The sequence below is a fragment of the Manihot esculenta genome, chromosome 5 (assembly GCF_001659605.2).
Source record: "Manihot esculenta cultivar AM560-2 chromosome 5, M.esculenta_v8, whole genome shotgun sequence".
Lineage (NCBI taxonomy): Eukaryota > Viridiplantae > Streptophyta > Magnoliopsida > Malpighiales > Euphorbiaceae > Manihot > Manihot esculenta.
In genome coordinates, this window is record NC_035165.2 from 20,982,773 (window position 1) to 20,995,845 (window position 13,073).

A 13,073-nucleotide genomic window follows, 5' to 3' on the forward strand; every position below is an offset into this window, starting at 1 on the left:
TGATTTTGATTTAATTAATTAAACAGAAATTTAATTAAAATTGTCTAAAATTTATATGAACTATTTATTAAAGTTTTGCACTATTATTATAATTTATTTATTTAATTAGTTTTTATTATACTAAACTCTAGGACTTAATTATAAAAGGATCTCCTATGAGAATTTAAAAAACACTTCTTGATAGCCTCCAAAATTTATAGGAAAAGTATAGAAAGATTTTAAGATTTTTCGATCATTATTCTACGTGGATATTATTAGAAACCGGACTATTGGATAGTTTGTAGTTTGGATAACCCAACTAAAATAAATAATTTTGTATTTTTACTGCAGATAAAATAAAAAATAAGATAAATATTTATTTTATCTTTAATAATATTATTATTTTTTATTTAAACGTGATTTATATTGGTGAAAAATTTTATTTTTCTTTTTTTTATATTTAATCCAATTAAAACTCAACAAAAACAATTATTCAAGATGGAAATTTTATCGGCAATAATCTGATGCCTTGTGGGGTGAGAGATCAAACTTTTACATCTTAATAACGTTGGGTTCGATTTAAAAAAAATGAAATAAATGAATTTCAAGATTTTCTTATTTAACAAAATAGAAAATATTAATAATGTTTTAGAAACAACTTGGTGGGAGAACAGATCCAGAAGCAGTGCCATGTGCATTGACACAAACTGATGTTGCAATAGGTCTATTGAAGTACGTAAGATTAATGCCCTGCATTTTAATTCCTCTGCATGGATTACTTGAACTGCATATGAAGTTCATAGCTACTTGCGTCACTGATGTTCCTCTTATTTTCTCATATGTCACCCCACTTATCTTCACACCTGAATTCTGCTCAAAAGAGTTGACAAAAACATAGATATTGCAGCTTTGTAAACTCGTAATTTCACAGTTTCCATCTTGCTAAATTATTTTTCTTAAAATGAGAAGTAAGATATTACAAACCTGATGAGGACATCCATGACCACTGGGACAATACTTCTGATCGATGATAATGGGATTGTAGGCATTTTTCATGACGATATTGCGAAAAACAATATTACTAGCAAAGCCAGAGCTGGGCCTTCCCCATGATTTTATTCTAACACCGTTTTGAGTGCCTTTGAAAACTGTAGCTGCTACTGTCACATTTTGTACACCATCTTCGTGGCTATGCTCTCCTAGACTCCCAATACTGTCCAACAAACAATGGCAAAGTTAGAATTTTTATTAAGGAGGGCAAAAATAAAAATTAAATTCTATCAAAATTATTGTCCTTTTATATTATTTTAGTTATATTTTATTTTTTTATTTTTTAAAAAGAGACTGTTATTATTACTTTTAAATGCTAATGAAAAACTTTTTAATTTCTTTTTTTTTTTTTATTGGATCCACCACCTTATTTCAATTCTTATATTGGCAAAAGAAATCCCTCGACAAGCATTAGCTTCTAAGTTATTATATAATTACAAAAAAAGACAATTTGAGGTAGGCATGTTTAATTATTAATTAAGGGAAACAAAACTATAAATATGTGAGTCCATCTCTATATTAATAATTGAGAAAAATATAAAAAATATTTTATAATTTTATTAATTTTTTATTTTAAGATTTGTGATTTAATTTAATATATATTATTTTATTTTGTATTTAACTAATATTTTATAATATCATGCAATTTGCAGAAAATGATAATTTTTAAATCACATACTAATGTAAAATTCATATTACATTTGATAAAAAAAATTAAACTATAAATCTCATAGTAAATTATATATTCTGAAATAAAAAAATAATAAAACTACATGATATTTTTTTTATATTTTTTCTCTTAATAATTTTAAAATTTAAGATGGTCAATTGCCTACCATATATTAGCTTTAACTTCACCATTGCCAATAAACCAACACTTGAATCACAAACAAAGAATTTGGCCTGCAAAAATCAATTTGGCAAGGCCTATCTATACTTATTGTCTACATTGGTTCTCTAAAATGATATAACCCTAAATATAAGGGTTTAGACAATTCTTTACCTTTGAACTCACTTATAGAGTGAGTTTGGTTTTGATTAACTTTTTTTCAATATAAAGAGTTTCTTTTGAATTAAAAAATTTTATTATATTTGATGACCGCTGGATTTCGTCACCCCGGTTTGGGGCCGGATCCATGACAATAGCCCATTATCTGGAGGCCTTCAAGTCTCCCACATGAATCAGGTCCGGTCCGCTCAGTTTTAAGACCGAGCTCCAATTAGTTTTCTCAACCAGGCCGACCCAGTCCACACGGCCCATCAAACAGATCCTACCTGGACTCAACTTTAACCCAATCTTCGGGTCCAACTCAGAATCAGGAAGGGGATCGACCCATCCGCCTTGTGGGTCCATCCACATGTGCGCCCGGGGGGAATCAGAGGCCGTTATGCATGGGGCAGGAATCTGATATCCTCGTACGATTATATCAATATGGCAGAGACATGTGGCCTAATGGAAGGCAGGCCGTTACACGTCACTGACAGACAATGGAAACAGATAAAAGGAAGAAACATTCTCTTCTTGAGGCCCCTCTTTTTAGCTAAGCTTACAAACCCATTGTAAAACCCTATTTTTTGGATCTCAGATCATTAATTGGCACCGTCTGTGGGAACGAATGCGATCTTTTCGTCACTGGAGTTCCACTCTAAACAAACCCACTGAGATCCACGATGGCTAATCACAATGAAAACAACAATCTTAACACTCCTAATGACCTAAACTCTACCCAAGAGGAGCAGCAGTTCTCTTTTTCCAGTCCTACAATTCCAAACAATCAACCACCCATCCCTTTCAACCCCTCGCCAAGCCAGGCGAGGAATGTATCCGCCGTTGCCTTGTCCAACCAGGACCTCCAAACCATCGCTCTCCAGTTACAAAACACCGCCCACTGGCTGGGGCAGATAATGCAACAACGGGGCCTCAGCACCCCAGTACAGGTGTTGCCGGTGGTGGAAGAGCCCCGGACCAACGCACCTTAGCCTACCTCAGGGAGGTGGAAGACCAGGATCCCCAAGATCTCCTGGCATCAGAAGACCTCACTGAGACATAGAGACCTCACTGAGACATAGAGACCTCAGGGGGTATAAGAACAGGATCCCCAAAATCTCCCGGCACCAACACCAAACTGAGACATAGAGACCTCAGGGAGGTGGAAGACCAGGATCCCCAAGATCTTCTGGCATCAGAAGACCTCACTGAGACATAGAGACCTTAGGGGGTACAAGACCAAGATCCCCAAGATCTCCCGACACTAACACCAAACTGAGACATAGAGACCTCAAGGAGGTGGAAGTCCAAGATCCCCAAGATCTCCTGGCACGAGAAGACCAGGATCCCCAAGATCTCTTGGCATCAGAAGACCTCACTGAGACATAAAGACCTCAGAGGGTATAAGACCGAGACCCCCAAGATCTCCCGGCACCAACACCAAACTGAGAAATATAGACCTCAGGGAGGTGGAAGATCGGGATCCCCAAGATCTCCCGGCACCAAACGGCCGGAACCTCTAAGGACTCTCGGTGTCAAGCGCAAAAAGGACTCACAGCTCTGATCTCCCACGAAAGATGGGGCCCTGAGTCACCAAATGAAAAATTAAAATCCGACCTCCCCCAAGGAGCTCGGGCCCTAAGGAGAAGAGGCTCTGACCTCACACGATAACCAAAGGAGGTAAAGTGTCGTGCCGACCTCAAGAAGATACTAAAGTAGAAATAAAAAGTCTAAGTCCAAACTCATATTACAGGCTGGTAAGATCCCGACCTCAAAATTTGACGGCTGGCACTAAACCAGTTTGACTAGCCTAGGCGAAAGCCCAAGCAGCAAAGGGCCCGGCAGAGACATACTCGAAAACTAAAATTAAGAAGACAAAGACAACAAAAGGCCAAAAGTGCCGACCTGGAAGCATGAACTCGGAAAACCAAGCAACGAAGAAGAACCAAGCTTAGAAAGCTCAAAGAACAAAATGAAGATAACAAACCTCTTATGAGCTGAAAGGAAGTTCAACGGCGTGAGCTGAAAGGAAGTTCAGCGGCGTGAGCAGATAAGAAACAGAACTGAAAACAAGAAGATCAACCCTGCTCGAAAGAGGTACATAATCCTTTTTACTTCAGTCGTATAAAGGCTACACGCCTAAGCTCGTACATATAAAATAATGGAAAGAAAGTTGAAGATATTAAGTCAGCTGTTAAAAACCGAGCTCATAGTAAAGACCTAATGAGGTTGAAATCTATAAAAAAGTACAGCTTGAAGATCTTAGCCTTAAGGCAAATCCAGCTCGAAGAAAATTTACAGATAAGAACGCCCTTGTGAAATTAGAAAAGATTATCAGTTAGAGACTAAGTCTCTTGCTAAGTTTTCAGCCCTGATTAACTAAGGGGCAAGAAATGAAAGGCGATGTAGTAAATTCCTTACAAAGTTTATTAGGCACAGTTTAAGTGTTTTATTCTCGAAACTTTAAAATTAAACAAGTCAGCCTGTTTAAGCAGAATAAGTAGCCCGATGAGGAGAGAAGAACAAGCAGAGGTAAGAACAGCTCAAGTATGAATAAAGCCAGAGAAATAAATAACAATAACTCAAAATACCAACACAACTCAAAAATTAAAATTCATCAAAAAGAAAAGTAATTACAACCTACTTTACAGTCTACTCTACCGAAGGAAAAACAGTCCTTAAAGGACTTACATGTCTAGGGGCATTATCATCTACATTATCCCCTGTACTATCTACACTTACATTATTTACATTACTGTCTATGGGAGGCCCAGCACCTTCTGGCTCAGACCCCCCAGTACCCACAAAAGGCACGACTTCCAGCCCCCGAGACTCAGCATCTCCATCTCCCAGCTCGGCACCTAACTCAGAAGGCCCAGCTGCAGTACGAGGAGCCCCTTTAGGCAAAGGCCTGTCATCCTCCCCGTAAAGCACCTCCTCGCCATCAAAGTCTTCCTCTACAGCTTGGAGTTCAGCCAACAGGGTAGAGGGAGCGTATCTGGCTGTCTTCAGACCTCTATTATACCCATAGATGAACATGCAGAAGCCCTTATTCCATATGGCAGTTTTCATTTCATCAGAGCCTTGGAACTCCGCAAGTCGCTTCTCACAGGCCTCAGCTATCTTGGCTTTAAATTCAGAAGAACTTTTATAATCCTGGAGGTGAGCTTCACAGGCCTGCTCGATCTCTTTTTTCAGCTCGGGAGACTCTTTATACTCCATCAGACGCCTCTCACACTCCAGCTGGACCCTGTCTTCAGCGAGTCTGGCATCCTCGAGCAGGGCTGAGCATTTATGCTCCAAAGTCCTGACCTCATGGCAGAGCTTTTGATTATGAAGTTTAGACTCCTCTACCGCTGAAGCTAGGTCTCTGATACGATCTGAACTCTTACTCAACTCCTGCTCGAGAACCTCGACCCGAGCTAGTGCCCCCTCCTTCTGGACCTCCACCTTGTTAAGACGAGCCCGGACTCCTTCAAAATCAGCCTTCAAGGCCTCGTACTGATGCTGGGCCTCGTCCCTCTGGATCATAGCCTCGTCCCTTTCACGAAGGGCATCCACCGTGGAGGACAGCTGCTTCAGAACTTCTTTATAGCGAACCTCAGCAACAGCTGCCCTCTTGTCAGATTCTTTAAGAACCCTCCAGGCATGAGACAACTCCGCCTCTAGGGACTTGGCATGCTCATGGGCCGCGGCTAGATTGCTCCGGGCGTCACTGGTGGCAGACAGGTTTTCTTCCAAACGTGCCTCCTCAACCCGGCGGTCCACAGACTCCCGGAGAGAGCAGTCGCGAGCGTCCACCTCCATGAAGAGGCCCGTCACCTAGTGCAAAAAGAGAAAACTGTCATAACAAAGAAACAAAGAAAATTAGAATACGAGCAGAAACCGGAATGAACAACTTACCATCAGGAGCATCTCCCTAATCCTATCTCTGAGCTCCCCTCGAGGTAGAGACCGGAAGGCTGCCTGCTCCCGTGTGAAGCCAGCCAAATGGCCGGTCAAAGCAAGCAGACGAGAGTCCGAAGCCTCCGTGATTCCCTCGAACATCCGCTCCCGCAAGATCTCCACTACTACGCTCGCCAGAGTTTGATGAGTGATGTTCTCAGCGTTCAAAATGTCATTGTCAGGAGCAGACAACAGGGGTATCACAGGAACATCCTTCTTCTTCTCAAGAGGGGGGAGAGCTGGAGCTAATCCCTTGGAAGCTTCCTTTTTCTTTCCAATAGGGGGGAGAGCTGGAGCTGATCCCTTGGAAGCCCTGGATTTCTTCCGAGCAAGAGCTGGGGCAGACATTTCGGGGGAGACAAGACGCTTGTCCCCAGCCTTCTCTGTGACACCTCCGTCATTAACAGGGCCGGATCCAACATCTCCGGTAGGGGCCTCCTAGACATCTTCGTCTACAAGAATAACCTCCCTACTTTTCCCTGGAGCTTCCTTTTCAGTAATGGGGGCCTCGAGCCCCACCTTGGGGACCTCCTCCTCAGCAACAGCGGAGACTTCAAGCCCCGCATCAGAAGCTTCCTTGGAAGGAGCGACAGGATCCATCCTCGTCAGCCTAGTGTCCTCAATCACTTCAGAAGTAGCTCTTAGAACCTCTTCCGTCCTGTCAGTAGAAGAGCATCGAGGCCGGCGGGCTTGAGAGGACTGGCGAGTCGAGCTCAATCGGCTGCGGCTGGAGGGCTGAGATGACTTGCTACGTCGGGAGCTCGACTTGGGAACCTGAGAAGAGACTGGAGGAAGAGGAGGTCGGATAGCCGACCTGGAAGAAATGACTTCGGCCACCCTTTGAGTAGCCTCCCGCACGGATTGCCCAGCCAGGAGGGCATCTAGAGCAGCGTCTATGCTCTCCCGGGACAGTATGAGATCCTTGGGAGGCTTAATCTTATCCATCTTCACCTCGGAGGCTACAAAATTAAAAATCAAAGCAAATCAGAACAGTTCTCAGCAAAGATCGCGTAAGCAAAAACTAACACAGGCAGATAGAATAAGATACCCGCGTCCTTAATATCCCTAAGGTTGGACGGGTACAAGCACTTTTCGACGTCATACTTCCTATCCACAAAAGTCAGTCAAAGGAATCCGACCTGCTCGGTAAGGCCCAATTGGGGCAGGTCGTTGCAACCCAGAGAGACATCCTCCCAGGCGAGATCGAGCTCCCAAGCCAACCCCATATTCTTCTTCAACTCCACCACCAGAAACCCCTCTACCCAGCCCTTGATGGAGTCTTTATAACCCGTGAAAATGGACAACCCTCCGCGAGGGGCAAAGTAATAAAATTTCAGGCTCGCTTTGACTAGCCTGAAGAAGCTGACGAACAGGTGAACTGTGGGTGTAAACCCCCAGCTCAGACACACAGATTCAAAGCAAGACATGAAAAGAACGGAGTTAGGGGTTAGCATTCAAGGGGTGATCTTGAAATACTGGAAGACCTCTTTAAAGAAAGGAGAAAAGGGGAAGGACAGACCATACTCCCTCTGTTTAATAAAGAAGACTAGATTGACGTCTCTTTGAGGGTCGATTAGGCCAGAGGGAGAAGGATCAGGAAGAATGATCCTCTCATTCCGATAAGGAGCCCGGATGTGAAAAAGAGGGGTATCCAGGTATTCCCTAGAGATGAAACTCCTAATGTTGGACGGGGTGAGGCTAGACTCCTGGTTGACGACATCGGGGAGGCTAGAACTATCCATGGTAAAAGAAGAGGCGTACCTGAAAAGCGATTAGGGCAGATGAGCAGAGGAAAGCAAAGACAGCAGTAGAACAGGGAAGAGCCAACGATCTGGGGAGACTGACGAGAAATGAAATTTGAAACAATAAAGAGCCGAAAAGATGTTTTGAACAGTTTTGTCCTTGGGCGGCGCGATCATGATGACTCTCGGTATTTACCCCCTCTTTAGTCGGGCAATAACTGACGAGGAGGTAAAGGGGCAATTGATGACTGCTGGATTTCGTCACCTCGATTTGGGGCCGGGCCCATGACAATAGCCCATTATCTGGAGGCCTTCAAGTCTCCCACATGAACCAGGTCCGATCCGCTCAGCTTTAAGACCGAGCTCCAGTTAGCTTCCTCAACCAGGCCGACCCAGTCCACACGGCCCATCAAACAGATCCTACCTGGGCTCAACTTTAACCCAATCTTCGGGTCCAACTCAGAATCAGGAAGGGGATCAACCCATCCGCCTTGTGGGTCCATCCACATGCGCGCCCGGGGGGAATCAGAGGCCGTTACGCATGGGGCAGGAATCTGATATCCTCGTACGATTATATCAATATGGCAGAGACAGGTGGCCCAATAGAAGTCAGGCCGTTACACGTCACTGACAGACAATGGAAACAGATAAAAGAAAGAAACATTCTCTTCTTAAGGCCCCTTTTTTCAGCTAAGCTTACAAACCCATTGTAAAACCCTATTTTTTGGATCTCAAATCATCAATATTCACATACATACATATAGTATTACTTATATGAAATATCGATTCAATAAAATAAAATAAACTATACAAAAATATATCTTACAAATAAGAAAAATAAATAGTTAAAAAAAATTACAGTTTTCTTTTTTAAATAATTGTAGTTAATTATATATTAAATTTTTATAGACTTACTATTTAGTAACATGGATCACCATTTTGTAAAATAATTTTTCCTTTTAAATTAGCTTTTCGACTGAAATTACGCACCCTGTAATGTGTGAAAATTCTCTATTTGTTGACACTAACCTAATGAACAATGTAGGAAAAGAAAAAGAAGAGAAAGAAGACCTGATTCCATGTCCAGGGCCACAGGCAATGCGTTGAATGAGGATGTTCTTGGAGCCAGGACCCATTGAAATGCAATCATCGCCAGTCTTGATGGTGGAGTTTGAAATGTTGATTCCAGTAGAAGATTGTATGTGAACTCCATCGGTGTTGGGACTCAAACTTGGGGCTGAAATCGTGAGGTTTTCAAGCACAATATTACGGCATTGGTCTATAGCAATGTGAAACATCTGGCTGTTCATCGATATTAATCTGCTCACTATCACATTTCTTGAGGCCACCAATGATATGGACTGCATTAATTCAATGTTTGCTTAACTCAACTTACACAAAACAAAACCAATCACTGTTTTAATTTGATAATTAAATTTGATGTTAATATCAAATTGTTTTATCCCAATAAATTTGATAGTTCATTAATAACAATTGAAGAAAGTAATTTCTACGTGTATAGGAATCACCTTTTTAATATATTAAGCAATAATGACCTAATTTTTTGTAGAGACGTGAAATTGGCTTATTTATTTTTTAACTGAATTAAATAAAAAAAATCATAAAATAAATTATTAATATTTATAGACCAAAAATCAAAGTATTAGAGAAAATAGAATCATCTGAATATTTCAGTTTGATTTAGGTTTTAAAATATTCCTCTAATTAATTATTGTCCTTATTTAATAAGCATTATTTATTCGTAAGAATAATTAAATAAATATGTGAATCCGTCATACATCAAAGCGGTAAAGCCTGTTTCTATTCAGAACGGTCTTTTTTCAAAAAATTAAGCGTTTATTTATATTTTAATTTAAATTTAATTGATTCAATTTTTATAATTTTAATTCAATTTTAGTTGATTTATAAATTTCAAAATTTGATAATTTATATAATAATTTAATAATTTAGTTGGCATAATAAGTTTATTATTACAATTATTTTTTAATTAATTAAATAATTTAAAAAAGTCTAATATTTTTATCATTTTACATTTTAAAATTTTAAATAAATTAATGTAAAATTTATAATTGAATGTGATTTTATCTAATTTTTAAAATTAAAATTAAAGACAAACAATTAGATATATAATCTACATTTTCAACGATAATAAATTTTATTTAATTTCAAATAGTAGTATATATAAAATGATTAAAAGTAATATATCAATTATAAATTTTTTATAATTATTAATGTAAAATAAAATCTATCTATATTAAATTATTAATTATATATTTAATAATTAAATTATTATTATTTTTAAAATTAAATATATCATTTAATAATAATTAATTATGAGTTAATATTATTTTTATATATAGAATTAGTTTATATTAATAATAAGATATTATATTTGACATTCGATATGAATTCATATATTTTAACTTTTGAAATTTGATTAAAATTACACTCCAATTGGATAAATTAAATTAAAATTTAAATATTTAAATTAAAATATAAAATAATATAAACATGGTATAAAAAATAATAATACATGTTAGTTAAATTATAAAATTGGCACATATACTATTTTTTTTGAAATAAAAAATTGCCACATATACTATTAAATTTAAAAATTTATAAAATAATTAAAATTGTATTAAAATATATCAGTTGGATTAATTAAATTAAAATTAAAAAAATTAAAATTAAAATGTAAATATGTGCAATCATTATGCTTTTTTAATCAATTCTAAAAAAAACAATTGATTTGAATTTCTAACGTGCATAGATATTAAACTAAACGCAAACTGACCAGCAAAGATTGAGATAAGGATGGGAAATTGCCCAGATTAATTGGTGAAGTCACAACTTCGTGAAGTTATCAGGTTTTAAAATTACACCTTAGGTCACAGAGCAAACAATCATTATAAAAAAATAAAAATATATTAATAAAAATTTCATTAGTAAAATCGAGATGTGAGTGCTGAGAGTGAGAAGTCAAGTTGATAAGCCGTATTCATGTCTAACAGAACATACAAATAAATACGATTAAATTGTTTAAATATTCTAAATATGAATGTCTCTTTTATTTTAAATATTGAATGGCATAATTAAATTTATTTTTAATAAAAGATAATATCAAATTAATTATTCAAGTATATGTAATTTTAATTCCTATTTTAAAAAACTTAAAATAAGGTTTTTTTTTTGAAATTTTTAAAAATTTTCAATGTTAACCCACCAAATTGGTGGGTGATAATATTTTCTTTTTCAAAATATTTAAATATCTTTAAAAATATTTTTTTTTCTAAATAATAAAAAATATTAAAGTTTAAAAATTAACAAAAAACCTTACTTATAGAACTATACGTTGAAAACAAAAGTTGTTTTATTCTACTTCATCCCAAACAAAAGTTAATAATTGAGTGAAGACAATTCAAAAGTCAAATCAGTCTACAGAATTAATTTTCTGTTTTTATTTAAAAAGGCTTAATTGAAAAGTAATTTTTTTAATTTTTCATGTTAGTAAATAATTAAAATAAAAAATTTAAAAAATTAAATCAAATCAATTTGAATTAATTTTTTTTTATAAAGATTGTTTATTGGACACTCCTAATTTTTTAATTCATACATTGGAAGTTATATTATAGCATAGTGATTTCATGTGGATTTATGTTTATATGAAATTAACAAATTTATTAATGAAAATGAGTGAATTCTATAAAATTCACTTAGTTAATGTGTTCTCAAAATAATTTTTTTAAAAAATATTATAAATATTTTTTTTTAGTTTAATTGTTACATCGAATTACCGTTTCATTTCTACTGTTACACTATAAAATTAGTCTTATAAAAGCTTAATAGAAAGAATACGACGTACCCTAGCTCCAGGTGGACAAATCTTTCCAGCATTCCGGCAAGCCCAATAGCTACGTCCTCTAGCGTCAACAATGCCACCATGGATATTAACCCTTGAAACCTTATAAAATAAGATCCAAAATCCTGAACTGCCATAAGACCAGTAATTTGAAGGTCCTAAAATTTTCCCATCAATCCTAAACAATATCTTATTCTTGCATGGCCCACTAAACACAATCGGCTTTACCAAGAAACTCCCTCTAGGAACGTACACGGTGGCTGGGCCTGTCGACATGCAAGCAGCCGACCAGGCCCTCACAAATGCTTGTGTAGAATCAGTCCTGCCGTCTGGTTTTGCTCCAAAGCTTTCCACATTGTAGGCTCCATTGGATGCTCGGGAGGAAGAAGAAAACAAGACCAGGATGAGAAGACAATGAACTATATTATTTTTTGCCATTAATTTTCTTGCTAATTATTACTGTTTGATGGGATCAAGATCAGACAGTGGAATAAATTGGTTGCAGATGGATTTATATTATCGGTTTAGTGTAAAGCAAGTCATTTGCATGTTACCCTCTTCAGCATTAATTATCAAATATGATTTGTACGATGTTGATGAGTTGTTTAGTTGATGAGTTTATACGTTAATATATCTGTAAATGCTTAATAAAACATGATCCGCCATTAACGATGTTCTATTCATCTTATCCATTAGAAGTCATTGCCGTACCAGCTGTGGCATTAGAAGTTCACTATTTAGTTTTTAATTGAAACTATATTAAGACAATTTGTCTAGTGTAATGCTCAAGGAACCTAAAGAATTCATATATGACTTATATTTAAATAAATAGTATCTTTTTAAGCCTAGAGCGCTTAGCTCACTCGCGATTTACAGGCATATGCTCGATCTTGATACCCGATATCACTCTCTCAGTGCCCTTCAAAGGGTTTTAAATACTCAGTTGGCAGGTTAAAGAAATATACATATATATTTTCCACGACGTGTTATGGGAAAGCCCAAATATGTGTGTGTGTGTGTGGCTTCTGGTTGGCAAATAGCAAACAAAGGTTGCTTAATTACAATGGGCGCAGCGTATTCTGGAGTGTGCAACACTTGTACAACCAAATATATATGGAGTGGTGGATCATATATCTTTTACAAGCTAGCTAGGGTTAATATATTATATATTTCATCTATCGTTTGCTACAATTCCATTTTTTTTCTTTTTCTTTTTGAAGAAGTACTAACAAATTTCATATTTTTAATTAGATATTATTAAATAACTACATTTACGTCTTTAAATTAGGGAGATGGTGAAATTAATAACATACAAAAACAATTTACTGAAAACAAACAAAATAATGCAATTTTTATTAAATTTTAATATTAAATGAATTACACAAATGAATTTAAGAAATTCTCCAATTTTCCTATACTCCCCTGTCCAGCTGATAGAATATTCAATGATGAATTGTAAAATATATTATATAAACGATTTTTATGTAAA

At 36.7% G+C, this 13,073-nt stretch overlaps 1 protein-coding gene across 1 annotated transcript; it reads right to left on the reverse strand.

Annotated features, from left to right (window-relative positions):
* Nucleotides 1–521: 521 nt before the first annotated feature.
* Nucleotides 522–12,086, reverse strand: LOC110614543 (polygalacturonase-like). The gene is made up of 4 exons (XM_021756102.2): nucleotides 11,588–12,086; nucleotides 8,776–9,065; nucleotides 964–1,192; nucleotides 522–849 (listed from the first exon to the last, which is right to left on the reverse strand). The coding sequence occupies exons 1-4, from the start codon at nucleotides 12,020–12,022 to the stop codon at nucleotides 628–630; spliced, it is 1,176 nt and encodes a 391-aa protein (XP_021611794.1). The 5' UTR covers nucleotides 12,023–12,086; the 3' UTR covers nucleotides 522–627.
* Between the last annotated feature and the right edge of the window lie 987 nt (nucleotides 12,087–13,073).

Excerpts from the sequence above, each read along its gene's own strand:
- LOC110614543 (XM_021756102.2), bottom strand. The coding sequence starts at position 12,022 with ATGGCAAAAAATAATATAGTTCATTGTCTTCTCATCCTGGTCTTGTTT. Across the intron at positions 1,193-8,775 it reads GGCCCTGGACATGGAATCAG|TATTGGGAGTCTAGGAGAGC; the intron begins GTCTTCTTTCTC and ends TTTGTTGGACAG. Across the intron at positions 850-963 it reads GTCATGGATGTCCTCATCAG|AATTCAGGTGTGAAGATAAG; the intron begins GTTTGTAATATC and ends TCTTTTGAGCAG.